The 26,620-nt window shown below is 37.6% G+C and overlaps 6 protein-coding genes and 1 long non-coding RNA gene across 13 annotated transcripts; 1 reads left to right on the top strand and 6 right to left on the bottom strand.

Annotated features, from left to right (window-relative positions):
- The first annotated feature begins 625 nt into the window (after nucleotides 1–625).
- On the top strand, nucleotides 626–1,366 carry LOC148918805 (uncharacterized). Its single transcript, XM_089049445.1, has one exon. It carries the CDS (start codon nucleotides 701–703, stop codon nucleotides 1,364–1,366), a length of 666 nt encoding a protein of 221 aa, XP_088905571.1. The 5' UTR covers nucleotides 626–700.
- Nucleotides 1,367–3,796: 2,430 nt separating this feature from the next.
- Nucleotides 3,797–4,626, bottom strand: LOC107880741 (uncharacterized). The gene has a single exon (XM_016792930.2). It carries the CDS (start codon nucleotides 4,490–4,492, stop codon nucleotides 3,986–3,988), a length of 507 nt encoding a protein of 168 aa, XP_016648416.2. The 5' UTR covers nucleotides 4,493–4,626; the 3' UTR covers nucleotides 3,797–3,985.
- Nucleotides 4,627–5,311: 685 nt separating this feature from the next.
- LOC148918804 (translation initiation factor IF-1, chloroplastic-like) lies at nucleotides 5,312–5,773 on the bottom strand. The gene has a single exon (XM_089048712.1). The coding sequence runs from the start codon at nucleotides 5,771–5,773 to the stop codon at nucleotides 5,312–5,314; it is 462 nt and encodes a 153-aa protein (XP_088904838.1).
- Nucleotides 5,774–8,817: 3,044 nt separating this feature from the next.
- VPS25 (E2F/DP family winged-helix DNA-binding domain-containing protein) lies at nucleotides 8,818–11,709 on the bottom strand. Of its 2 annotated transcripts, none has more exons than XM_089049361.1 (2): nucleotides 10,929–11,709; nucleotides 8,818–9,916 (listed from the first exon to the last, which is right to left on the bottom strand). In XM_089049361.1, exon 1 carries the CDS (start codon nucleotides 11,474–11,476, stop codon nucleotides 10,934–10,936), a length of 543 nt encoding a protein of 180 aa, XP_088905487.1. In that variant the 5' UTR covers nucleotides 11,477–11,709; the 3' UTR covers nucleotides 8,818–9,916; nucleotides 10,929–10,933. The 2 variants fall into 2 exon arrangements, with proteins under 2 accessions (XP_088905487.1, XP_088905488.1); XM_089049362.1 differs by lacking the exon at nucleotides 8,818–9,916 and adding an exon at nucleotides 9,934–10,243.
- A 1,854-nt stretch (nucleotides 11,710–13,563) lies between these two features.
- LOC148918803 (uncharacterized) lies at nucleotides 13,564–14,789 on the bottom strand. Of its 2 annotated transcripts, XR_016125477.1 has the most exons (4): nucleotides 14,513–14,789; nucleotides 14,347–14,439; nucleotides 14,104–14,265; nucleotides 13,564–14,013 (listed from the first exon to the last, which is right to left on the bottom strand). It is a non-coding gene; the product is annotated as an uncharacterized LOC148918803 (long non-coding RNA). The 2 variants fall into 2 exon arrangements; XR_016125476.1 differs by having other exon boundaries at nucleotides 14,104–14,439.
- A 411-nt stretch (nucleotides 14,790–15,200) lies between these two features.
- Nucleotides 15,201–18,399, bottom strand: LOC103326326 (uncharacterized). Its single transcript, XM_008228546.3, has one exon. The coding sequence runs from the start codon at nucleotides 18,281–18,283 to the stop codon at nucleotides 15,437–15,439; it is 2,847 nt and encodes a 948-aa protein (XP_008226768.2). The 5' UTR covers nucleotides 18,284–18,399; the 3' UTR covers nucleotides 15,201–15,436.
- A 916-nt stretch (nucleotides 18,400–19,315) lies between these two features.
- Nucleotides 19,316–26,342, bottom strand: UBC25 (ubiquitin-conjugating enzyme 25). 5 transcript variants are annotated; one of them, XM_089048061.1, is made up of 9 exons: nucleotides 25,862–26,141; nucleotides 25,608–25,713; nucleotides 24,233–24,373; nucleotides 23,072–24,109; nucleotides 22,889–22,952; nucleotides 22,477–22,616; nucleotides 22,091–22,402; nucleotides 20,497–20,850; nucleotides 19,316–19,558 (listed from the first exon to the last, which is right to left on the bottom strand). In XM_089048061.1, the coding sequence occupies exons 1-8, from the start codon at nucleotides 25,903–25,905 to the stop codon at nucleotides 20,542–20,544; spliced, it is 2,154 nt and encodes a 717-aa protein (XP_088904187.1). In that variant the 5' UTR covers nucleotides 25,906–26,141; the 3' UTR covers nucleotides 19,316–19,558; nucleotides 20,497–20,541. The 5 variants fall into 5 exon arrangements, with proteins under 5 accessions (XP_088904187.1, XP_088904190.1, XP_088904186.1 ...); XM_089048064.1 differs by lacking the exons at nucleotides 19,316–19,558; nucleotides 25,862–26,141 and adding an exon at nucleotides 26,217–26,342 and having other exon boundaries at nucleotides 20,152–20,850; XM_089048060.1 differs by lacking the exon at nucleotides 19,316–19,558 and having other exon boundaries at nucleotides 20,152–20,850; nucleotides 25,862–26,335.
- Between the last annotated feature and the right edge of the window lie 278 nt (nucleotides 26,343–26,620).

The raw sequence follows: 26,620 nt of genomic DNA, 5'->3' as shown, positions 1-26,620 counted from the left end.
AAACTAAAGAAACAACAAGCAATGATTTACAGCAGCAGTTTATTAGAGATGGATCTTTCTGGCCATCCAAATTACTAGTATATGATGTATTTCTACCTGTTCCCTACCAAATAAAGCGTCTATTCGAACAATAAAAAAGAAAAAAGAAAAAGAAAAGCTTCATTTTCCCTAAAATAATAAAAGGGAACGGGCCTTTCTCTAAATAAATTAAAAAGGGAGAATATTTTCGTCCCAAAAGGGTAGTTTTGAGCACTATCCTACCTTTGAGTTTGAACTATTATCGGAAGTAACTTTTCGACAAAATTGAGAAATCAAACAAGCCTCTATAATATAAAAATGTTCGTTATAGTATAACCTACTCTCACAACATGCACGTAGGTACCCGCCGTAAGTAACGGGTGCCCAACTACAAAGCCAATACTATAACTAACAAAATAAACCTTCACTTTTGTTGTTCCCTTGTCGGTTAAAAAAACAGGTAATAACAAAAATGAGCCTCAAGTTTTAGAACGAATCCAGACCAAGCAGATTTGTGTGTTATATGGTGTGGCCTACTCTACCTTGATGTTAATTAGTTGCATAACAAAAAAATCCCAGAGGGGTTTTAGCAGTTCTGGCACAACAACTTCCATGGATGAGCATAAACCAAACAAGAAACCAAAAATGCTGCACAGGGCTTTCATGAAAGCATTCTTCAACCATGAACACCATGGTTTCTAATACCAGCATTCTTCATCAACCTTCTCACAGCCCTCTTAGTTTCTTGTCTTGCATTTTTGCTCTTGGGATTGTAGCTTCGTTGTTCCTACTAGGCCACACAAAATTCACCACTATCAGCCGTCTATTTTGGATCGGCAACTTAGCTCTCTGCACTGCAGGTTTATTTCTCATTGCCTTCATGCATCACATTGTCGGAACCATATTTTCTTGGTTTCCAAACAGAAGCCAGAACGATCACGAAATTGGAGACGACCGATCTCCCCATCATCATGATCAAGATTCGTTGCAACAAGCACCTGCACAAGATATTGTAGCCCTGTTCCACATGGTGTTGATGGAAGTGCTAGATAGGGTTTGGGAGGATTTGGTGACGGAGGAAGGGCCAGAGCAACGTCCTCAGGCTGTGGCCCTCCAAGTTCAAGCCTTGGAGGCGCTCCCGCCGCCTTTGCAGTACTGCAAGGGCGGTCTTGACATAACATCGAATTGCTGTGGGGATCGGTGTACTATTTGCTTGGATGATTTCATGGATGGCGAGTCTTGCCGTGTTTTCGCATGCAACCACATGTTTCATTCAAATTGCATTGATCCTTGGTTAAAGAACAACCTAACTTGCCCAATTTGTCGAAACTCTGTTGTACATGTCTGAATTTGTAATGTAATTTGCAAATTTTTTGTTGCATAAAGGTCTCAAAAATTCATTTCAATTGTTGTTCCATAAAACAAGTTTTGAAGTATTTTCAAGAGACAAACTTGTTTCTCCCCTAAACTCTCTGTTTCTGTGATACAAAATTTATGTTTGGTGAAAAGAAATATGGTCCAAATAACAACTCACTTAGTGATCTAAACATCACAATGCCAAAAAGAGAAAAGAAACCAGAAAGCCAAGAGACTGTTCAATAAATACTAAATTATTGAAATTAGTCTATCGCTAACAATGGCGATACCTTATAATTGAAAGCATCCAACCCGAAACCAATTAACAAAAAATAGAAAAACCTAACAATCACAGTCATCATCATTATCATCATCATCATCATCATCATCATCATCATCATCATCATCATTGCTCCACCAATCTGTCTTCTCATCATCATTGGTTTCATCCTCATCCTCCCTGCTAGTGTCGCCAGGGGACCCGCCAGTCCCGGCCCTGCCCCGGAGACCAAAGCTAGAGTCTCCGGGCAAAAGGGGTCCATTTCTCACACCACCAAACCCAAATCCTTCAACCTTAGACGGTTCTTCGTATAGGAACCTGGATAGAGACGAGGGTTCAAAGAGCGGCTTCTGAGTGGAAGACTGCGCAGATTGAAAGGACTGAATGATGGGAGTATCTGCAGCAGCAGCGGTTTTGGGAGGGGCTGCAGCCAAAAAGGGATTGCGGAGGAACAAGAGTGGGGCTTTGGGGGCCTTGAGAAAGGATTTGGTTGCCATTGATGGACTGAGAGTTTTTTATTTGAACTTTTGGTGGCTGCAGGGAAAAATGGGTTAAGGGAAGGTTTCATATACAGAGAGGGTTTAGGGTTTTAGGAGGAGGTGAGGTTCTAGAAAATTAGGGTTTAGCAGGCCTTCTTGTTGTCGCCACGATTGTCGTTTCGGTTTGTTTTGTCAATTGAACTGGGCCAAGCAAGCGGCCCTACTTGATCCACCAAGAAAAATAAAAATGGGAAATTTATGGGCTTATAAATAAAACGCAAATGCTAAGTAATTTCTCATCCTAGATTAGATACATTTGAATTTCAGTGAGTTACTCTCCTACTAGGGATGAATTGGTAGCAATTATTATTTTTATTTATTTTTATGAACAAGGGAAGAGGTTTTCGAGCTTAGAACATCTTCTCATACCGAGAAGAAAAATACCACAAAATTAGGAGCTAGTTGGTTATATTAATTATGTTTAGAGAATTAAGTATTGTTTTTTACCTTATATGTTTTACCATAGCCTTAGTTGCTCTTTCGAAGGATCATATAGTCTATGTTTAGTCTACGTTTTGCTCAATATTTAATGACATCTTTGATTTACAGTGGTTTGATTTAGGGGTGGCATTTTAAACCGAAAAACTGCAAAAACCAACCGACAATTTACCGCAATGAAACCAGAATCGCTGTAAACCGAACCGCATTTGCGGTATTAAGAACCGAACTGCATTTGAGGTTGCGGTTGCGGTTGCGGTATTTGATTTTCAAAACTTGCAGTTACCGCAAACCGCAAAGTATAGCCATACGGATGATGAAGTTGAATTTTACAAGGAAATGGAACATATGACAACTTGTAAGTAATTAGTTTATTTATGCTAATGTTATTTATGCTTCTTCTTATAATAAAATGTACTAAACTATGTTGTTTTATTTGTAGATAACATTGGTGCTCAAACAACACAACGGGGTTCTTCAAATCCACTCACCACTAACACTTGAGTTTGTAACTTTAGTTTGTAACATTGGTGCATTGCATTTTCCTTTTAGTTTGTAACTTTAATTAACTTTGAATTGGATTTTTCTTTTTTGTTGTAACTTTAATTCATTTTACTTTGCATTTTCCTTTTGGTTTATAACTTTAAAGGATTTGGAATTGGAATGCTTGAGAAGTTTAACTTTAATTGGAATGCTTGGAATTGTAACTTTAATTTTCTTAGGTTGTGAATGCTTAAGAAGTTGAAGAGATTGTGAATTTATATATGTTTGAGAAATTGAGATTGTGTATTTATTTATTTAGGTTGTGAATTTATATTTTTGTGAATGCTTGAGAACTCGCGGTTTTAAACTGCAAAACGCGGTCGGTTTGCGGTTTTAAAAATCACCAAACCGCAAATAGTCGGTCGGTTTGCGGTTTGAGTAAAAATTCGCGGTTACCGAACCGCAACCACCCCTAGTTTGATTAGAAGTTAGATTTCTTAGTGTCATTAATTTCATAAACACATTCTATCAAGCTTTTGCAGCCTTGTAAAGACCCAAGGCAAATTGTAAACATGACTCAACGTGATAGAAATTATGTTTGAAGTAAATTCCCTCGAGGAAAATAACTCGGGATTCAACTAAAAGTCGAGAATTAAAGAGGAAAAATTGATATAGTGATAAGTTTTACCATAACCTTAGTTTCCCATTCAGAGTATCATATAGACCATAACAATGGTAATACAAATATAACATCCAATTCTTCACCAAAACGACTACACGGCAGAATCCAAATCAGTGAAAATCATAATTCACAGCACACACTAAATCCCAACAAAATGTGACAACATCCCCTCTAATTCCATTCAATTCTTCAATAAGACTTCTTCTTTTTCAAGTCTTTTTTTGCCCAAGTCTTTTTCTTTTTCTTGTCCTCATCGTCTTTGTCAATTCTACGAACAATACGACCTCTAGTGGTATCATAACGGCTGACTTCAACCCTGACTCTGTCCCCAGGCAAAATCCTGATGGAATTCTGTCGGATTTTCCCAGATATGTATCCTATGACGGTGTCTGCGTTGTCCAGTTCGATTCGAAACATACCGTTGGAGAGCGACTCCGTGATCGATCCTTCTTGGCTGAACTTCTGTTCCTCCACTTTCGGCGATTTTCTCATGACCACAATGCTGCAGGGGCAACTTTTGAGGCCGACAAGGTTGGTGTTGTAGTTGTTAATGCGAAGATGAGGCAGAGATTTTGGGTTTGGTTGGAATTTTACAGAGGATGGTGGGGTGAGGGGGAGGGTTAAGGTTTTGGAGTGGAGGAGGGAAGAGTGGTGGAGGATCGGGTGGTGGACTGATGAAGATTGTGAGGTTAACATGCTTTTTGTGGGCGGAGACTGAGAGGGGGAGGAGGTAAGAGCACCACAACGAGGAACCACCGTAGGTCTTCACATTGTAGAGACTTAAGGGGGCTACATGTATATGGGCTTCAAAATGAGAAGGTCTCACAAACAAGGATCTCTAGAAGACAGCCCAACGGAGTTTGTAAATAAATAAATAAAACTCAATTTCAATTTAGTAGTCCGAATTTTCATCCATAAAACAGGTTAATACTCGTATTTTCAAATTTAATTTTTAAATAAAAATTATTACAATGTAATTCGGCCGCTAGGGTGATCATTAGGAAATCCGTTAAAACTCATTTTTCCATATAAAATAAAATAAAATTTTAGTGACATACTATTGTGTTTCATAATTCTTATTTTAATTTTAGCGACAAGCTATTGTGTTTCGTAGTTCTTAATTTCAATTTTGAGTGTAAAATCAAGTTTAACTTAAATGTTTTTGTTTTCTTGGTATAAAGTTGGGAAGATTCGAACATAAAACCTTAGACACGGAGAGGTAAATGCATTTTATGGTGGCACAAATAAAGGATATAGAATAAAATTGCTATTGCTCTAGCACTACAACTATGGGAGCAACACAATATTGTACATTTGAATTTGCCATCCAACCCACATCACAAATTTCAGTATCCAAACCTCAAATCACATGATACAAATTCAAATTGCCAAACAACACAACATTTCTTCTCAACATTCACATTACACAACACAAATGTTCCAAATGTCACTTACAATTAAAATTACAAAACAAAAAACAAAAAAACAAAACAAAACAAAAAAAATGATTCCCTTTTATCCTTCCCTTTTAAGTCTATCTTCTTTTTTAAATCTATAGACAATACGACCTCTGGTGGTATCATAACGACTGACCTCAACCTTAACCCTATCCCCAGGCAAAATCCTGACAAAATTCTTTCGGATTTTCCCAGATATGTATCCTATGATGGTGTCCGCGTTGTCTAATCGGATTCGAAACATACCGTTGGGGAGAGATTCCGTGATCAGCCCTTCTTGGCTGAACTTCTGCTCCTCCACATTCGGCGACTTGCTCATGGCCGCAACGTTTGGGCAACGCTTGGGGCTCAGAAGCTTGGTTCCGGCAAGACAGTGGCTGCTGCTGTTGCTGTTGCTGTTGCTTTGCAGATGGGGCTGAGGTTTTGGGTTTGATTGGAAACTGAGGGGAGAAGATGGGGTTGGGGTTTTGGAGTGGAGAGGAGAGTATTGGAGGATTGGGTAGTGGAGTGAGGTTAACATTTTTTGGGGAGAGAGAGAGAGAGAGAGAGAGAGATGATGGTTTGTTTTTGTTGCTGTCTGTGTTTTGTGGGTGGAGAGAGACTCAAGAGAGTGGAGGAGAAGGTAAGGGGATTGGGTTTGGGTATGTTGGGGAGTGTCTTAAGTAAATATTGGATGGTGTCAAGGGCAAATCTGTAAAATTATTTTAATTTCTTTTGGCCTTTCCAAAGTTTTGTTAACTTTTTTGTTTTTTTTTATACAAGCGATAATATATATATATATAAAGTAAACGGTAGAGAATGGTAAAACATTCAAAATACCAAAAAAATGCCTTTGGTTAATACAAACATTAAAAATTGAAATTATTAATTAAATGAGGATAATATGGTAAATTCACACTTTTTTATATTAAATAAAATTAAATTAAAAGAAAAATCAAATAATGGATCATATTTTTATGAAACACAACTAACCCATTATCTTTTTTAATTCAAAACTAAATTTAAATTTTTTAAAAAAAAACCTCTCGCAAGCGCAGAAGCATATGCAGAGAGGCTAGTTTATTCTAAAATTAATTTAATCTAACTTTGAGAAATGACCCACTAGTGTAGTGGTTTGGCTCAATTGCTCCATTAGGAAAGGTTCTGGGTTCGATTCCTAGCATCCGTGTAGTGTGTGTGAGTTTAGTATATTATCATCCTTTTTAACAAGAAAGATCCTTAAAAAAAAAATTACTTTGGCAAAACAAAAAGAAAAGTTCCCTAAAAATTCTTTTTCTATCTAGTTTAACAAAACAAAACTAAATGTTGCAAATTAAGCAAATGACTCAATAGTGTATTGGTTTGGATTAAGTGTTCCCTCAGGACAAGTTATGAGTTTGAGTTTTAACATCTGTGTAGAGTGCGTGCATTTAGTATGACATCGACCCTCTCAATAAAAAAAGTTCTCAAAAAAAAAAAAATGCTGCAAAATAAATCATTATTAATGGTTGAATACTTACATTGATACATAATACATTAAAAAATATATATTACAGAAAATGTCTTACAACAAAAGTCAACAACACATCCTATTGCTAAGATTCTCACATGTTACTGAATAATAATATACATATTAGTTGTTGTCAATCTAATTACTAATTTATAAGATTAACCACATATTCCTTCTTGATAGTAACTAGTACATACATGACTTTTCTTATTTTTGATGCAATGTCAACCCTCTTATTTTTTATCAATTATAGGTTTTGTGATAACTATTATGGGATTTCTTTAATCAGGTTAGTCAAGACGATTTGACAGAGGTACATTGTGAACTTTCAGGCATGAAAAGAGCTTTGGTTGATCTTGTGGATGATATTTGCAGTCAATTTGCCGAAAATGGAGGCTAGTTTGACATCTCAACTGGAACGTCTTAAAGTCCGTATGAAGTAGTTAATCCTAGGCGATCCATGATATTTAACTTTGAGTTTCTTGTCATATTCATTTATGACTATGGAGAAACATGGTTAATCATTATCTTATCCTTCTGCTGCATCTTTCAATTTCCAGCAAAAACAAAAAATCTTCTACTACATCTTTGACTCTTTGTTCACACCTAAATCTACTACAATATGTTTAATTGCTTCCAATATCTCACATAATTTATGAACATATTTTTTTTCCTATTGAGAATAGAAATATTTATCAGTATAGTAAGATTTAGTTGGTTTATGAATGAATTTGATATTTTACGACATGCTATAGTTTCATGACAATTAATTCTCTTAGAGGTTGATATCACATGTAATGAATGATTCATATCATGTTAGTTTTATTTGAAATATCCTGTCACACATTTGGCATTTATAATGTAATAATATAAAGGGAAATCTTATTAGGATCCAACAATTCTCTTTTGGGCCCCAACATGCCCAATTTTTTCATATACCCAATTTAACTTCCTAAAATACCCTCACTCATGTAACAAACACAACCCAATTATCTCATATCCTCACTACATCTCAACTAAATTGACAACAATATATTTAATTGCTTCCAATATCTCACGTATTAATGCATGAATGATTTTTTTTGTTTTTTTGTTCAATGTGAGGAGAGGACGAATTTGGATTTGTAATCTCTCCAGACATTGGAAAAAGAAATAATTAAACTAAAGATTAGTTGACATATGAATGAGTGGGATGTCGTAAGACATGTTCACGTTCTTGTTTGGTATCCTATTTAGATCCAATTTTATAAACTCAAAAATAAATTTTAAGTTCAAGGCCCAAAAAATCTGTTTGGTAGGCCCCTTTTTAAAAACCAAAAACCAAAAAACAAACTCAAAAACACGCCTATCATTGAAAACAAAATATTGAGATTTTACGGTTCTCTCTCTCTCTCTCTCTCCCCCCTTTTAATTCGGGAATTAGGGCTTTTTATTTTCTGATTTTAATTTCAATTTTTTCAGATCTTGAAAATATTTTGAATTTCAATACCAAACGGGCCATAATTCTCTCATTATAATAGGTTGGTATCACATGTAAAGGGATGATATGTATCGTATTAATTTCAATTTTTTTTCTTTTAGGAGAAAATGTAAGTTTTTATTTCAATTATTCTGTCACACATATGGCATTTAAAAGGTATAAACTAAAGGGAAATTTTATTAGGACCCAACATCCTGACTACAACTACATCTCATCAAATTAACATTTCTTTCTAGACCCAACGTAATTTCCTAAAATACCCCCAACATCTCATTTCCTAGCTACACCCAACCAAACACACTTGAGATAGGTGTTTCAAAAGATTTACTTTGAATTGACGAATTTTTCTTCTCAATCTTGTGTGTTTTTTTTTCTCTATCGAATTTGACAAATTTGATGCATTACAGTGAATTTGTAGTTATTCTTTTATGTTTATGGTAAGTTTGTAAGAGCTCGATGAAGAAGGTGATGATGGTTTTGTGTATAGTGATGCAACTGTTGGATCTAGCAAAAAACAATCGTTTATTCTTTTACATATTTTGATGATAATTATATATTGGGATAAAATGAACAATTTCGTGAGGCTAGTAGATGAGGCTGTCTAATATCAAACACATTGCATCTGCACACTGTTGATGTTATTTATCTAAACAATCAAACAGTTACATTCTAAGAACCTACATTTCCCAAGGAAATTACTTGTCACTAGACCCTAGAACTTTCTCATAATCTTCATGTCCCCTAAATCTTCTTGGAAGGATACATCGTTCGCCAAACCGCTGCTGCAAGCAGATGATTGCAGCAAATAGCAGATATACAGAACAGACAATGACGTCCTGAGAGCCGGAGAAGAAACTTGCATGAGGATCGATCGAAAACTTGGATGACCAAGGATCATAGGTTTTTGCCCTGTAAAGGTCATATGCGTGTGGAAGCACACGCATAAAAGCGATTCCAAGGTAAAATGACCAAGAAAGAGCACTTTCCTTTGAGTTGAGAAAAATGTTGAGGAGGACTTGAGGGAAAACAAAGCAATCAAGAACTAGACCGGCATAGGATCTTAAACAGCCCCAAAGAAAATGCTTTACAATGTGAAGTTGGTTCTGCTTGACGTTCATGAACAGAGCAACAAAGCCCCCTGCTATGTATAATGGTGAACAAGCAAGGAACACTTTCTTCTCAGCAACCGAGGAAGCCTTGAGGTTGCGATCATGCAACTGTGTGTACCATTTCAGCTGGAGGAGACATTGATGGAACAAGAAAGCCAGCAGCATGACAACCCGTACAGCTATCTCACACCTCAATCAGACGGGACGTAACCATGAGACAGGAGACGTAACCACTCCTTCCGAGAAGCTCTCTACAACCATTAATTAAGTTAAACATGGGATGAGAATCCACAACATGAGTGACCCTATGAACCACAGCTTGAGAATCACACTCAATCCCCAATAATCTTCAACTTTCCTCCCGAGATAGCTGTTACTCATGGAAGAGACCTCATAACTAAGCTTCCATAACAACAAAATCTCTAACTCAATTTTCATCACTCCAGCACAATATGAGAATCAATAGCATGACAACTACCATCAATATTGAGCTTAAGCCAACTTTGAGGGGGATGCTTTCAGGCCACCATAAAAGTGTGTCTAGGGGGTTTAGTCGAGAAAACCATATTAGCCTCATGCCACTCCCTACCAAATTGCAGCACAATATTAATAGGACAAGGAGGCCGTTGAAACCATTCATAAAAAACATGTTTGCAATGCCATTTCCAACAAAACCAAATGGTTGTAGAAAACACCAAAAACCAAGTAAGACCATGATACATGAATCTGGCCTTTAAATTCATTTGCATACATGAGTCTTGCTGCGCTTATGAGTAAATGCTCTAGAGTTTCAGGTTCAGCAGGACAAATGGGACAATGAGTAGTCAGATTCCGTATCTGCCTTTGAACATTAGCAAGCAGCTTACCATGCTCCCAAATGAAGGTTTTTAGTTTAGGAGTTATTTGCATATGCTACATAAAATCCCAAGGTCAAGGTTCAAACTCCTCATCCTCAAACAAACCAAGATAAACAGATATGACAGATTGAGAATTATCCAAACCTCGTATTATGATGTAACTCAAACTAAAATGAAGACAGCAGCATTACAAGCAATATTCAGTCGCACTGTCAACCAGATCATCAGGGGAAATGAAACGCCCCCCACCCCCCCTTCCCCCCAAAAAAAGCAGAATCTATGTTTCAGTTGAAGCATGACAAGCACAGTCTATTTGATTCTTAACCAGAAAGAACTAACAACACATCAATGGCCATAGTCAACGGTTAACTTAGTTTGAGTTCATCAAGCAATATGAACTAGACACCATACAAACAACCACATTGCATCTGCTACAAGAGCAAGTTAATGCTTTGATGTCTCTATTGTCCAAAGACCCCTAGAAAGAAAACCATAATCTAGCTACATGATAGAACAAAAACCATGATTTCTGATTGTAAACAAAAGCACCAAAGATTTAAGAGAAAACAAGAAGAATCCCAAAATTTTATTGTCATTTAGATTAGGCCTGAAGCACATCAACATAGGTATCAAGTCATTGCAATACTGTGAGAATATACGAAGCATTATCATTCAAGCAACACGAACACAACAAAATACAGATGAGTTCTCCTAGTCCTAGATTATGAGTCAAAGGGTACCCAAATCAAGCGGAGAACTTCACACCCTCATCATCAGCTGTAGTCCCCTTGAAGATTGCCAGCTTCCCTTTCTGTTCCAGCAGCTTCAAAGCTCGCATCAGAACCGTACGGTCAATCCCATGAAGCTCTGTGCCTCTAGATTCAGGCCCAGACCGGATTTCCTCCACCGTCATCACACTATTCTCCAACCCATTTTCCTTGACGAACTCTAGAATAATATTAGCCCACTCTTGAATCCGATGCCAGAGTATAAGGCACTTTCTGTGATTTTTATCCAGCCATTCTGCTCTACCTTGCGAGACCAAAGCTGAGAGGAACGCTTCCCTGGCTTCGTGGGTAAGAGACCTCTCGATCGCAGGATTTGAGAAGAGAGGAAAGTCTTGGTCTTCCACAGCAATCACAAAGACGTTCTGGGTTTTACAGTAATCGAGAATGAGGTCCTTCCATAGCTGAATCTGCTTCTCGCGGGTGTCTCTGACTGGTTGCAGTGTGAAGTAAGGAGGGTAATTGAAGAACTGGGGAAGCTTGAAATCACCCAATTTCTGCATCTGGGTGATCTTCTCTTGACGACGATCGCAAGCCTGAAGCTAACTGTGGAGGGAGGACGATGAGAGTGATGCGTTGCAGATTCTTCTTCTAAACCCCAAGAAAAGGTCACTGAGACGCCATTTTGCTGACAATTCAAGAAGCAGAGAGGTTAGAAAAGTGGGGTGGTCCTCCGTTCTTTTCTTTTACTGGGTGCTCTTTGGTTGGCCGTTCGATCAAAAATCCATTTTTTCCAGACCAAAAAACAAACCCATTTTTTGGGGGTGCTCTTTTTGCCTTTTGTTTTTATTTTTGGAAATAAGTTTACCAGTTTGTTTACCATGCTGCTTCAAATTTTTTATTATTTTTTTCCGTCATGGTTAAATTTAGTTAATTAGTCATAAGCAATGCTTTCTAATATCAAATACCAAATTTTATTAGATAAATTCAAACAGTACAACTAAAGTGTTTGTTAAGACATCGAATTAGTCATAAGTACTGCTATGTTACATGTACATAGCAGAACAAGTCATGCATACCGGTATACTACTGACCATGTATGTTACGTAGAGTATCCTTCAATTTTAATCCCTACGAAAAAATTTACACGATTCAAACAGTTTGATGTTTAAGCTGATTCAAACACAATCCAAACATTTCACTCTCATTTCTTCCATATCCTTTCTTTCAAATCATACAATTCCGTATCATGACGCGATGTTGATATTAGATTTTATCAAAAGTTATCATTTTGATTTTTTTTTTTACTTTAGTCTCTGTAGTTTCCATTTTTTCAATCAAATTCGTATACTTATCATGCTTTGCTATCCTTTTGTACTCGTCTTGTCTGAGATGGAGTGTCTCCATCTAGTTTAAACATTCACTCGAAAAAAAAGAATAAGAAGAAGTCAATAAAGCTGTTATATTTTGGCTAAGATATTACTACAGAAATAATAATTAAAATAATTAAAAATGGCTAAGATATTGCTTAATTACAAAAGCATTTTGTGCAGTATAGCCGCGCGGCTATACTGTTAAAATATTCGTTAATGACCTAAATGGTCCCCCAACTATCGCTCGATTATCATTTTGGTCCATAAACTAAAATTTTCAATTTAAACGTCCTTAAACTTTTTATATTGTACCAAAATCGTCCTTCCGTCAAAGTCTGTGTATTATTCCATTAAATCGAGGGACAAAACCGTATTTTGAGGTGGGTATCCTTTTCTAAAACGACTTGGCCACTGTAGCATCGCATTCCCTCCCATTTATGTTAGAAGCTCCACCAAAACCCCCAAATTAGAACCCTAGGTTTGCAATGTCGGAGATTTCAACGACATCAAGTGGGATGAGTCGGTACTGCGCCTGTGGGATGAAGATAATTAGTCGGACTTCGTGGACAGATTTGAACCCAGGAAGAAGGTTCGATGCTTGTGATAAAAATTGGGTAAGTTATTATTTGGGTTGCAAAAGTTGTTCTTTTCCATTTGTAATTGGTTGATGAGGTCTGGAATTGGGTAAGATTTGATTTGCCAGAATAGCAGAAGAGGTATACATTATTTCTAGTGGGTGGATAATGAAACTTGTCCAAGAGGAAAACAAGTGGTCCCTGGTTTGCTTAGAAGACTTAGAGTAATGGAGGAGGAAGATAGAGCAAAGGAAGAACAATTGAGAGCTGTGGAAGCAAAAAAGAAAGAACTGCAACAGAAATTGAAAGAAATGGTTCAAGAAAAAAAGGTTTTGGAATGGGGTCATGGGCAAAGACAATTGATAATGTGGGTTTCCTTGATTTTGTCTTGGGGTTTGTTTATAACATTTCTGATGAGTGGGAAGTTGTAATTGTTATGGGGTTTGTTCCTTTTGAATGTAATGGTTCTGAAATGTGCATTAGTGTCCATTAAATGTGCATTAGTGTTCTGAAATGTTCTTGAATTGAGGTTATTTGAATATATGGGAGATGCCATTAGTGTTTTGAAATGTGCATTAGTGTCCCTTGAATGTGCATTAGTGTTCTGAAATGTTCTTGAATTGAGTTTATTTGAATATATGGGAGATGTCATTCCATTGAGTACAACAAAGTAAAAGCCATTCCATTGTTGACCACATGCAATTTACAAAATGAACATCCATATAAATATTCAAATTCCAATTACAGAGTTTGATCCTAAGAAACTGAAGACTAGTTAGAGCAATTATAGAATTCCAATTACAAAATGCACCTGCCCAGCAAAGTACATAAGCCAAAATAGACAACCAATTACACAGTTTGAGTTGTTTTAGCTCAAAACCAATTACACAAACTACACAAAATCCTCATGCCTAGAAAAGTACCTATCCTAAAATAGCCAAGCAATTACAGAGTTTTAGCCCTTCAAACTCAAAACCAATTACACAGTCAAAAGTCAGAATCAGTCCCTTTTGTCACAAAATCCCTCTGGCCAAAAAATTACATATCCCAAAATACACAAAATAGGCCAACCTTAGCAATAATTTCCCCTATATTGAGGTAATGTTATTATCATGGGAAATGTTGTCCAAAGCTGGTCCTCCCTCTTACCACCTAAACAATGTAGTAATGTCAGGTGTATAACAGTTGAAAAATTGGCAATTAGTGAAATGAGTAAGAAATGAACCAAATGAAAAAACCTACACTTGATCGTGAAGATGGTAAGCCTCTTCCTAAGCCTCTTCCTCCACTTATGCATCTTCCTAAGCCTCTTTCTCTAATTGCACTTAGCTTTGAAGATGATAAACCTCTTCGTAAGCCAATATGTGAAGATGGTAAGACTCCTTGTCTATTACCTCTTGTCACCTGGAAAAGTTACTGATCTTTATTATTTTCCAATGACATAAGCAATAAAAAATTGAAAAAAAATGAGAAAATAAAGTGTACACTTTCTTGTGAATTTGGGTAAACAGGGGCTTGAGCAACATTTCCTCTTCCTCTACTTATGCCTCTGCCTCCTTCTCTATTACCTCTTGCCATCTAAAAAAAATAAATGATTTCAACTTCCTAATGACTTTTGCAATTTAAAACCACAAGAACAACCAAAGCTTACTTTGTAGAGAATTAGGATCAGCAGTAGCTTGAGCAACATTTCCTCTTCCTCTACTTATGCCTCTCCCTCTGCTTATGCCTTTTCTCTCTTACTGTGTTAGAAGAAGAACCTTGCTCCATTTGGGTTGAAGATGCATGAACCTGCAAATGTATAACAAAATTATTAATGTAAGTACACCATAACATCTAACTAAACAAGGTGTCTAACAGTCATACCTGTTGGGTTTCATTGTTTTGTCTGTCACATGTTGCTCTATTATGGCCTTTTTGACCGCATCAACGACATATTATTTCAATGAAAACCCTTTTAAACTTGGCTGGTGGGGCAATATAATTTGGAGGCATAGGGTTTGGTAGGATGGGGTTTGGTATTTCAACCTCACCAGGCTCCTTCGTTCTAACTCTTTTAGGCCTACCCGGTTGTTGCTTATAAAGTGGAGGTTTAATTGGAGGAAGACCACATTTACTCCATTGGTCCATTGAAGGGATTAGGTGAATCACTGGTTCATAAGCCTTCATATAAGTCTCCACCTTATAACAATCATCCACATAAGCAATTGGGTTTTCACATCTTTGAAATACTGCTGAGATTGCATGGAGACATGGTATTCCACATAAATTCCACCTCCTACAAGAGCATGTCTTTGCTCTAGGGGCTTGTAACTTCAGTGATTTGTGCATGGAAGTAGTTTTTCTATAAACAGATTTATTGGTTATTATCATGATTTCTTCGAACTTCTATCAAGCTAAAATGGAAGTGCACACATTACAAGCTTAAATGTTCAACTATCAAAAACAGAGGGGAAAGAAAACCTAAATCATGCATGCTCAAAATACAAAAGAAAGAAGATTGCAGAAGATAGTTGAAGTTTCCAATTATCTCTAACAGAACCTCCACTTGATATTGAATGCATCACTTTGGAAATTACCCTTCAGTAACAGTACGGACCTTCTCATATGCACCCAACTCTCTCAACTTTTGGGGAAGAATGCAAAGACCCCCAAACCTCTGCTGCAAGTAAATAATGCCAGCAAACAGTAAACCTCCAAAAGGAATAATGACATCCCAAGCAGTAGAGTAGAAGTCCGCCACAGGACTTGCAAAAAGGTATGACTCATCTAGCGGATGGTGAGCAGAGTTGTGAGCCCTGTAGAGATCATACGCATGTGGCAATGCTCGAACAAAAGTTGTTCCGATGTAAAATGAAACAGAAAGAGCCTTTTCCCTTGATTTGCAGAACATGTTGAGCAGAATTTGAGGCAACAAAAAACCGTCCAAGACCAAACCAGCATAAGATTTCACGGCCGTGCCCAAATGTGAACGCTGCTGATGGCCTGCCCCGGGATAGGCAGTTATGGAACCATTATTAAGGCTCTTCCTCCAGTTCAGTGTATGCAGAAGCAAAGCAGCCAAAGCCCCAGCAACATATATTAGTAAAACCACAAAGAGAGTCTTCCTCTCCATGATCCAGAGCTCCTTTTGGGTTCCAGTTGCTGATCTTGCTGACCATGTTAGCTGCAGAAGACGGATTTGCAGCAAGAAAGCTACCATTGTTATTACTCTTACAATCACCTCATTAACTTCAAGCCATCCACCACTTCCAAGGAACACACTTCGGCTGTTGGTGCTATTAGCGAACATGGCTTCAAAGTTTAGCATAAGAGGTATCATGTAGCCCAGAGTAAGAATTAGTAGCATGAAAATGGAAATGGAGGGAAGAACATCAGGGTACTTTTTCACATGGAAGAGTTGTAGCGCCACAAAAACACATGAAAGTGTGGTGGATACAAGAACCAAGGTGATCTCCACATCCATCCTCCAAATGGACCGCCTTTCTTCAACCAGGTAACTGGAAGCTGAAGACAAATCCCAACTTTCAAAATGACGAGGATCAGATTTTTTTCGTGTGCTTTTGATGCTTCCCTTGATCAAACTCCATTTCTTGCTTGGATTTGTTGGAGGGAATTGAAAATTGACAACAATATCACAATCCACTGAATCATTTGTTGGCTGTTGATTCTTTGAGCCCAGATTTCTGCAGCCAACCATGCACAGGCTTCCTTCTGTTTCATCATAGATCCCTTCTGCAAAAATCTGCGTATCATTTATAATTGATACATTCCCCGACTTTGCATAAGATAGCAGTGTGATTCTTATTGTGTAGCTAATATTGTAGGGGTTGCTCTGGTTGTTGCTGTAGCTCACAGTCACAGGAGAGCTCACAGGAGCAAAACCTACAGAGTACTCATCGGTGCTTGCAGTTGAATACCAATACGGCTGGTAAAACTGATTGCCAACAGAGAGTGGGACAGAACTGCCCCATGCAACTTCTCCTTTCGAATTTTTAGCTGACACATCGAATCGCATTTCATAAGAAAAGGGATTCGGGTATACATTGGTCTTGTCATGAGCAGCCTTCTTTCTCGGGCACAACTTGGTTACTTTGTCCATTTTCGTATACTTGTATTTCAAGCCTGGAATCAGAACCCTTCCAATGTCATCTTGAGGACTTTCAAATGTAATCTGTTCAAGGTAACCCGACTCTGTCGCAGTTTTGTTGCTCCAAATATGCCCCACAATGCTACTAGTGTTTCCGATTGTCCATATTGCAGGAATTTTCAAGCTCAATCTTGTTGAACAATTTCCCACACGAACGTTATTCCAAGAACTTGCTGCATCCAAGAACTGACAAGCAACAACAGATAGATGGTTTTTCTTAGTATTCCACGAGCCTTCCCCAACCAATGTTTTATTGGGATTGAAAGGCCTTTGATACCAGAGGCTGTTACTCTCTGCAAATTCCACCAGAACTCTCAAGCTTCTTTCATCCTCCAAACACTCAATAGACTTCAACGACACAACGCGAGGCAAATCAGACACAGCAAGTGGAGTGCAGTTCTTAGCAGAAGCGCAACCGCTTGAATATTTGAGATCAAATTCATGATTTAGTACTTCTCTTGAGAGTACTGAACAAAACCTCTCCATTTTCAAAGAACTGGTGGGATTGGAATCCTCACTTCCACCAGAAGAACTCGTGTTTTCAGATTTATTTGAAACCAGAGTGTACTGGTAGTTCATACTAGGAAAAATCAAAATAGAGATTGGCTCAAAATCATTTGGATCATTCTCAGACCCCATCAAGCTCTCTAAGGTTCCACTGATCATACTTGTAACACTAGTGGAATTCATGAAATTATAAAGCTTAAGAACAGAATGAACATTATGCAAATAACCATAACCTGATCCAACCATACAAAGCTTCCCAGCAGATTGTGACCAGAACCCATCTAGTGAAAAAGCTATTGACCTCCATCGATGAGAAGCTGATCCATACTTGTTGCTTGTGTAATTTCCCACAAAGTGATATGTGCTGGCTCTTGGAAATCGTATGCTTCCTTGAAGCTTGAATAAGCCCTGCACATTAGTTTCTATAATACTCCTGGTGTAGAAGACAATTGACTTTTGGACCTGGTATGATGAGTTTGGACTGAGAATGCCACCACTACCACCACCAGTGTAGTAACCTGTATGGCGGTATTGATAGGGCTTTCCTAGCACGTAATCTTTAGGGTCAGACTCGGGAACAAATGAAGCACAATGATCAGTGTAAGCGGTTAGGTAGTTGAATCTATAAGAGGCTGCAGAGGATGTGGTGAACACAAAGAAGAACATGACAAGCTTTGAGAGTTTGTACCACATCTTCAAAGAGGTGGTGATAACAGAAGAAGGCTTGCACTTGGGTTCTTTGTTCATCTGTTTTGAGACAAACATGAACAAGAAGAGATTGAACAAGAACAAAAGGCAATGCGATGGTAAAATACCAGGTCAACCCGCAATTGGGATGGCCCGCCACTGGTCCTACTGCTAGGTAAGGCTTGTGATCTCTCCACTGGAGTTGGCTTTAAATTTTCAATGCCTATGATTTACCTTGTATACAACTCAAACAGTTGGTAAGTTAGCATTTCTCCATTAGTTGAGTCTCAGTAAACAAACTTGATGTATGTAATTGGTTAGTCTGAATATTCCACTGTATGATTATAATTATATTCATTTTTAGTTTTTTCTCTAATCCTTTTTTTATCTAATATATTATGATAGTCTTCATTGACTTGGAAAATTCCAGGATTAGAAGTTCGTCTTATGAGTCATGATGATCTAATACGATGTCGCTATTAGCTTTTATTTCACTCTGTCAACGTCAACGTCAACGCAAACCAACACTCAGGAAAAATGAAAGGTCACTCCGGCCCAAAGAACACGGTACGTAGGAAAAATTGTTGTGTACCAGCAATCACAATCCCATCGCTACAAGCTGTTATCAATTCACTTATTTTAAAATTGGAATATATATAAATCTATTAAGGGATTTTTGTAGAAATGTCACATGAACTTGTATCCCAATTTTAATTTGTCACCTTAAAGGAAAATTTAAGAGAAATATCACCTTAATTTTTCAAAATCCATGATTTTGTACCATCCATTTTCAAGGGTCTTTTAAAAATAGAAAAATTCTCACTAAATTTTTCTTTGAGGTGACAAATTGAAACTGAGGTATAAGTTCATGTGACATTTCTACAAAAAATATCATCTATTAAATATCAATCATATCGTGTGTCCATATTATAATACCTAAATTAATAATACCATGTATTATCCTAACAAAAGGAAGTTATTACTTGTGAATCACTCGTGTAAAACATCAGCATAACTTGCTACCGTTGTTGTATGTTTTAGCAAAATAAAACTAGAATCTATTTTGTAAAATATGTTAGGTTAGTGCATGAGTTAAAGTAGAGGTCTAAAAACTCTTTAAAAAGAGGATAAGAATGAAGAGAGAGCCAAAAAGTCACAAGACTTTGACTTTGTCCACCCTAAACGTAAAGACTTTGCCCAGAGGTGGGCAAATTTTCCAAGCAGAGCAGATCACCTCGATCACTCGCATTAACTTGTAGTGAGGAAGTTTTCCTTGTTTTTGTCTCCCATAAAGTACAAGATAACATGGAAAAGTCCGGTGCCTATTAATTCTTGCATTTTTCTGAAGTCCAACTGCAAAACGTGACACATGGAGTCATTAGAATTAGATAATAATGCCGGATTTTAACTGAATTATCATTTAGGATAATACCAAATTTAAGTTGGACTGTACTGCTAAATACTATAAGTTGAACGAGAGCATTGGGATAAGTTGGACGAGAGCTAGCTTGATAGCCGTTGGATCAGGGAGGGTAGGGTAGGGAAAGGAGGTAGAGGGTGGGGAGGGCGCAAGGGCGGCGACACGAGAGAGAGAGAGAGAGAGAGAGAAGCAGGTGGTGCGCCTGCGAGCAGAGACCAATTAGGTCACCGGACTCCACTGTTGATTCCCACGACCTCTCCAGTCTCTGCTGCCGCCACCAATAGGGGCACTGCCTACTTTCTCTTTTTGTTTCTTCACCATTTTGCTTTTAGTTTAGTTCTTTAGTTTTTTGTTTTGTTTTTTTTCTATAAATGGGGTGCAAATACATCGATGAAACCATATCTACATTCGACCAAGAAAACAAAAATAAACCATATCAACAGGCACTCTTTCTTTTTCACTCAAATGACAATTTTCCGTCTAAAGGACGGGAGATGAGACGATAAAAAAGAAGCCATTTCAAGGATAATGCTTGAAAATCTGGGTTTTCCGCTTCTATAATTAGTTACTGAATGGTCTACTCAAATTCAGGACGGTTTATCAACTTTACAATTTCAGAAGAAAAAAAAATATATTCCGCACCGAGCTGCAGAATAGAAATTTCAGTACTAAAATTCCAATAGTATAAAACTGAAGCTTAGTCTAAGCAATCCCCATCCATACTGGCATCCTATATACAATATCCAAAAACATATTTACGCAGACAGATGGTTATAATAATGAAAAGACGCTCTAGAATGAAGTCTAAACTTTTCGACCAGAAGAAAAAGTTATATATATATTTGTAAGTCAAAGGAAACCTATGTCTCACCTCCGCTTAGATATATGGCAGAGAGTCAAGTCTCGCATCAATTTATCAACATAAAACCATTGACGTTGCAGCCTGAGGCATACTAGCAATCTGATTGTTCCCAACTATTGCTGGTGGTAAGAATTTCTCACAGTCCTTGGCCCCGATTCTTGTAAACTCTGTGACAAGCATAGGTACATACCCGGCTAAAGAATCCTTGAACTTCTGTGAGCAACTCTTGTCACCCTCATCAACGTCTTGAACTCCACCTTTGACCAGACACCCCACTTGAGCACCATCCATGTATGCTTTGCAAGCCACCAGAATGTCACGAGCACGACTATAGAAATGCCCCAGAACAAAATCCTCAAAATTCTGCAGCCAGATATAAGTTAAAACTGAGAAATGCACTCAAAAGGGTAACCAAACACGAACTCTCCACACATAGGAACAATTTAGAAAAACATGGCATCCACAGCATTACATAGCCAGATATACCGAAGCCGCAAGTTTTGACTGCCAAATCCGTAATGTGACAGAATGATCATTAAAGACAACTGTAATATCACCAAACATTATGCGCTCGTATATAATATTTGCTTATTTAGTTGACAACATAAACAGCTAGTTCATTATCTAAAGAATAAACTATGTAGATGAGGGAAAAAAAGAAGGTATGATGAAAAACTATCAAAACTTGCAATTAAGATCCACTGAATCTCTGGCGTTCTAGTCAACCTTCCACATACAGAAACCTATAAATTATTTTAACATCTTGCACATTACACAAAAAAAAACATTATAATTATCTTGAGGAAACAATTATTGAATTCAGAATATCATTTTATCCAGAAGTATTATCAATTGGTTGTGTACAATGATGGAAATTAAATGCAGCATTAGCAGTGCTGGTGATGTTTGTGCAGGTGGTAGTGTCGGAGGTGGGGGTGTTGGGGTAGTGTCTTCAAAACTCTTGGAAGTGAGGTGGTGGTAGTTTGGTGGGGATGGGCATGAGGGTTGTGGCAACAACAATGTCGGCAGGAAAGTGGAGACGAAAGCAGTGGTGGTGGTAGTGGTAACTGTGGATTCTTTTGTTAAACTCTTGGAACATAGGAAATAACACCCTATTTAGGAGGAAATTTAAAAGTTTAGGACCCCAAATTCCACATCTGCTTCATTTTGAATCCCAAGATTTCATTGTTTATGACAACAAAGAAGGCAATTGGAGATGGTCACTCCCGAAATTCCGACTTCTTCCAAAATACCTAGTTTATTTTTATCATCCTAACATACTGCAAAAGAAAATTAATTCCTTCTCAAACTCCAGAATGAGCTACATGATGAGTTCGAACTCATATTTAAAAATTCAATATGAAAATGGTTTCAGAAAAAATACTGCATTTTCAGAAATCTATGTAAATGGTTGTTTAAAACTTCAGGAAATTCAGCATACATTGACATGTTTTGACTGATTATTTTTAAGATTTTCATAAACATTCTCATCAGCTTCACATATTGATGCACATGGACAATGTTTACAGATACCAATCTCATACTACAAAAGACTGAGCAGAGTCTAGATTTTTAGGAAAATGGAGAAAAACTCAAATCTTACCTTTGGAGGCCTCCTCATGATGTACACCATTGTCCTTAAAGATAGGATGAATGTATCCTCATTGTACTCAAGGGACCTCTTTTCACCAGCTGCTGAACCATTCATACGTGCATATCCAGGCTCATTAAAGTAGGGCTTGGTATTCAAGATCAGTCCTTGTATAGAGACCAAAACTTGTAGCATGGTGGACACACCTGGGAGCCACTTCTCATTTTTGTTCCCACTCCAGGTGTTAAGAAGGCTGAGGCATACTTTTCCACAGTTGTACAGATTTGGATTTAATCGAAGGCCACCAGAGTGGTAGTAGACGTTCTGCATTATCAAATTCCTAGTCAGGATGTAACCAGATATAAATAAATGCCAGGCAATCAAAATCAATCACATACCGGTGGTGCATTGGGATAGCCACTGGGGAAGAAAACATCAAAGAAGAAAAGACCATCATGGTAGGGAGTACCCTCTGCCCCAACAATAACAGCTCTCAAAAGATCCATTCTTGTCTCATAAACTCTAACAAATATTGTATCTGTGGATGTGAGAAAAATAAGGCAGGTGGGTTGAAGGTTCAAATATAAAGCGAATTATATTATGCCCACTTAGGCAGATTAAAAATGCAAGTGCACCAAAGTTCCTATTGTATCAAACATCAATCCCAACTAACCAATTACTTACTCAGCATCATGAAAATGTCATAGAAAAAGGTTTGACAAAGACGAATAACTAACGGATGGGAAAAGTTCACTACCATAACATTCAAAAAAGTTGTTTGAAAAAGAAAAAAAAAACAGAAAGGCTCACCAGGCAAATCCTTTTCCAGGATCTTCCACTCTTCCTGAATTCTCTTTGCCCAATTCTTTGGTGGCTTCAGAAAGAGTAAAAACAAAACACTATAAGATATATAAATAAAAATAAAACTTAAAAAAATATGTATGCTATCATCCAAAATTTCACCTACTTCTAGCGCCAAAGAAGAAAACTCACCTGCTTTGTTGAAGAACCACGGCTAGTATAGTGATGGTCTGAATGATCTTCAATTGTATCAAATTGTTTGAAACTCTTAAACTTCCCTATAAATTCATCTATGTCCATGCTAGAAAGTTTCCTCGTGGGGGTTGTTGAAACACCTACTGGAACAACATTATTTTGAGTTTTGGGATTAAAAACCCAAGGAACACCTGCTACTTCTCCAGGAGGATATATCGAACCCAATGGATCATAAAAACTTGAATTAGATGGCATAGTATTGGATTTGGAAAAAGGATCCGGCCACCAAGGAATGGGTGGTGGTACTGGAGGAGGATTATAAGAAGTACTTGAAGCTTTTTTCTTTAAAACTTCACGAAAATATGCCATAGAAGATGCCTCCGATCCAGAAGCGAGCTTCATTGCATCAAATTGATTTGCAGAATTATAATTTGTTGAACTACTTGAAGAAGATGGCTTCTTTTTACGCTGGAAAGGTCCTAAAAGCCATTGAGATTTTGATGATTCTACTCCAACTGGGAGATTAGGAGCACTCCCTTGGTGTTGCAAAGCAGGTTGTTTCTTTTTACTTCTGGCAGCTTTTGGTAGTTTCCAGGGTGGTGATAGAGGTGGGTGAGGAATATTGTCAATTTGGGTCTTCAGTGACCAAGGAGACAGAGGTGAGTTGTTCCCTTGAAGACCAACAGCATCTGGTTGAATTTGGCCACTCTCATTGACAGAACTACTTCCAGAAACTGAATTTACTTTACTATTAGGAGGATCCGAAAACCAAGGGACAGGTGCCTCTATTCCAGGGGGAATATCTGCATTATCAAAATGCGCTTGCAATAGGGCATACTCGTCAACATCCATAAACTCATCAAGATAATAATCAGTGTAGTCATCATCATCATATGATACATCAGAAATGGGACCATCTAAATTGATTAAGTTAGCTGGGGCAAAACTCTTTGTAGCTTCAATCCCGTTCCCTGATCCAAGGAATTCGATACCAGAAGGGCCAAATAAATTATCGACCATAGGTTCCTGAAAATACTAGTAATATCATAATGTAAATATGTTAAAAGAATGTTTGAGCTACATTTAAATATTTAACATTAAAAAAACAAAAACAAAGACAACAGTCAACAGATAGTGTCACTCAAGTTAATCATAAACCTTAGCTTGATGATCATGGTAAGCATCAGAAGAGTTTTGTATTCCCTTCCCTTTAACACTTCTATCAACTCTCTCGTCAATAAGCATTGCAGCAACAGAATCTTCATCTTTGTCAATTTCAATCACATCTTGCAGAATAACCTAAGAAAGGATAAATTATAATTAGAAATATCCTCTCAAGAAAAGAAAAAATTCAACAAACAGAGGCATCCTATGAAATAACAAGAATTTTCAGGAGTATAAACCATTGAAAAAGTCACCAAAAGGTGAAAGCTACTAATGAAGAGAAAAGAAAACAAATAGGAAAGCAGTTATAAGCAGAGAAGTAGGACATGCAGACTAACTTACTAAGATTAAAACCACACTAAATTGAAGACAAAAGAAAATGTTAAATGCTTGTTTTCTTTTTAATTCCTTAACCATCATCATGGTTGGAAAAGATATAATGTTGGTATATTTTATATGATCAGCACATGTTACTCATTCTTATAAATCCATATATAATGTTGGTATATTTTATATGATCAGAACTAGCAAAAATTGCTGCACAAAATAACTAAGAGCAATACATCGTATAAGCACAAAAAGCCAAACTACTACCAAAGACACTTGGGCACAAAAAGCCCTCAAAAACAAATAACAGGCAAGTGCTAGTGCATGTCAAGAACTTACAAAAGAAATTTTCAAACTGAAGGCAACAGCTTTAGTCAAGCATCCACTATGTATACGATACAGTCTGAACGCATTTGAAAGCATGATAAGCATAATGATGAACTAACCACATACGTTGCATGGAAGTTTAATGCCCTCATTATAATCTTCCCCACCACCAACACCCACCCTCTAAAAAGGAGGTGAAAAAACTTACGAGTGTGAAGAAATTTCCCAACATTGTAAACAATAATGGGTGTGGTGATTGAGCTCCAGACAATGTTTTGCCAATAGCCAAAAACCTTAATACTCTCATAAAATTGGGAAGAGATGAAATCAAGTATATTATTACATTGCATAGGAGACCTAAAGCCCGAAAAAATTTGCTATAAGCCCTAAAATAAAATTAACAAAAAAAGAACAGAAAGCTTTAAATTGGGCCATTTCAGTGATTCTACACCAATGTTCCAATCAACTCGCAGCATCCTTATCAAATTCAAGTAGTCTGAAACTACACATAGCCTAGAAGCCTTGAATGCATACCCAATTGAAATAATAATCGAAACGGTAACTTGATCACTCAAAATAGAGTATCGGCTTCCAAAGAACACAAATTTCATCACAACGACATGATCGAACCCGATAAATCACAATAACGTCGAAGATTGAGTTCATGATTGATAAAACAAACAAATAAGGAGGAGAAATAGTCTGGTGAACGAACCTCTTTGTTTTTTTGCAACTTCGGAGTCCGATGAATCGGAGGCGGAATCTCGACGACGTCGTCGGAATCCATACACGGAGAACTGCTACGCGGAAGCAATCGCTTCCTGTTTCGAACGAGAGAAAGTTAAAGAAAGTCAGGGAAGAGAAAAAAAAAACAGAGAGAGAGAGAGAGAAAGGGAAGAGTTTTCTTCTTTTCAAAATTCCGAGTGAGAGAAAGCTGAGAGAGAAAAATATAGAGAAAGAGAGAGAGACTTGGAATTCTGAGGGACGTTTTCGGGCAACGGCGGCGGCTCCATTGGACCGGCTACTTGAAATTCACCGGCTCAGCGGCTAAGCAAATCGGCGGCGGCGGCTCACCGGCTCGATTTAAAAAAACCGGGTTCGGCAAATGATTTTTGTAGAGAAAAAGGAAAAAAAATTATGAGAAAAGGTGGTTTTTTGCCAGCCCGCGGCTTCGCGCCTTGTCATGGAAGATCAACATAGATTTCGACGACAACCAAGGTAGTGTGTGTATGTGTGTGTGTATGTATGTGTGTGCGCGAGTGTCCCTTTCTCATTAAATAATTGCACACGTTCTGCGCCTTTAATTACCAATTATACCACTAACCTAGCACACGGTCTTTGGGCTCGTCTTGGTCTTGGTCTTGGAGAGCTCCTGCCTCTGCTTCCGCTTCTGCTTCTGCTTCTTTGTGGGCCCCACCTACTGCGACGATCAGCTTCCACTGCAAGTTTCTACCTTCTGCAAATAACCATCTGGCGCGATTGCCGTGAATTTGGTTCACGGCGATGACGTGGCGGTTTTGTAGTGGGAGAGCAGTGAGTGTTTAAAGAGTGGGGTTGGTGTAGAGGATCCAAACCAAACGTGGAACTTAAGCTAAACGGAGTTTTTTTTATTTACACAAAGATCCCCTGATGTTATTTCAAATTACTTTCACAATACTCATAATTTTTCACTTACAAATTATTGATGTCAGTTAAACAATTTCCTCAAATGACAATATTGACCATATA

This window comes from Prunus mume, linkage group LG3 (assembly GCF_029339155.1).
Source record: "Prunus mume cultivar Tortuosa linkage group LG3, ASM2933915v1, whole genome shotgun sequence".
NCBI lineage: Eukaryota > Viridiplantae > Streptophyta > Magnoliopsida > Rosales > Rosaceae > Prunus > Prunus mume.
This window is presented reverse-complemented; position numbering and strand designations above follow the sequence as displayed.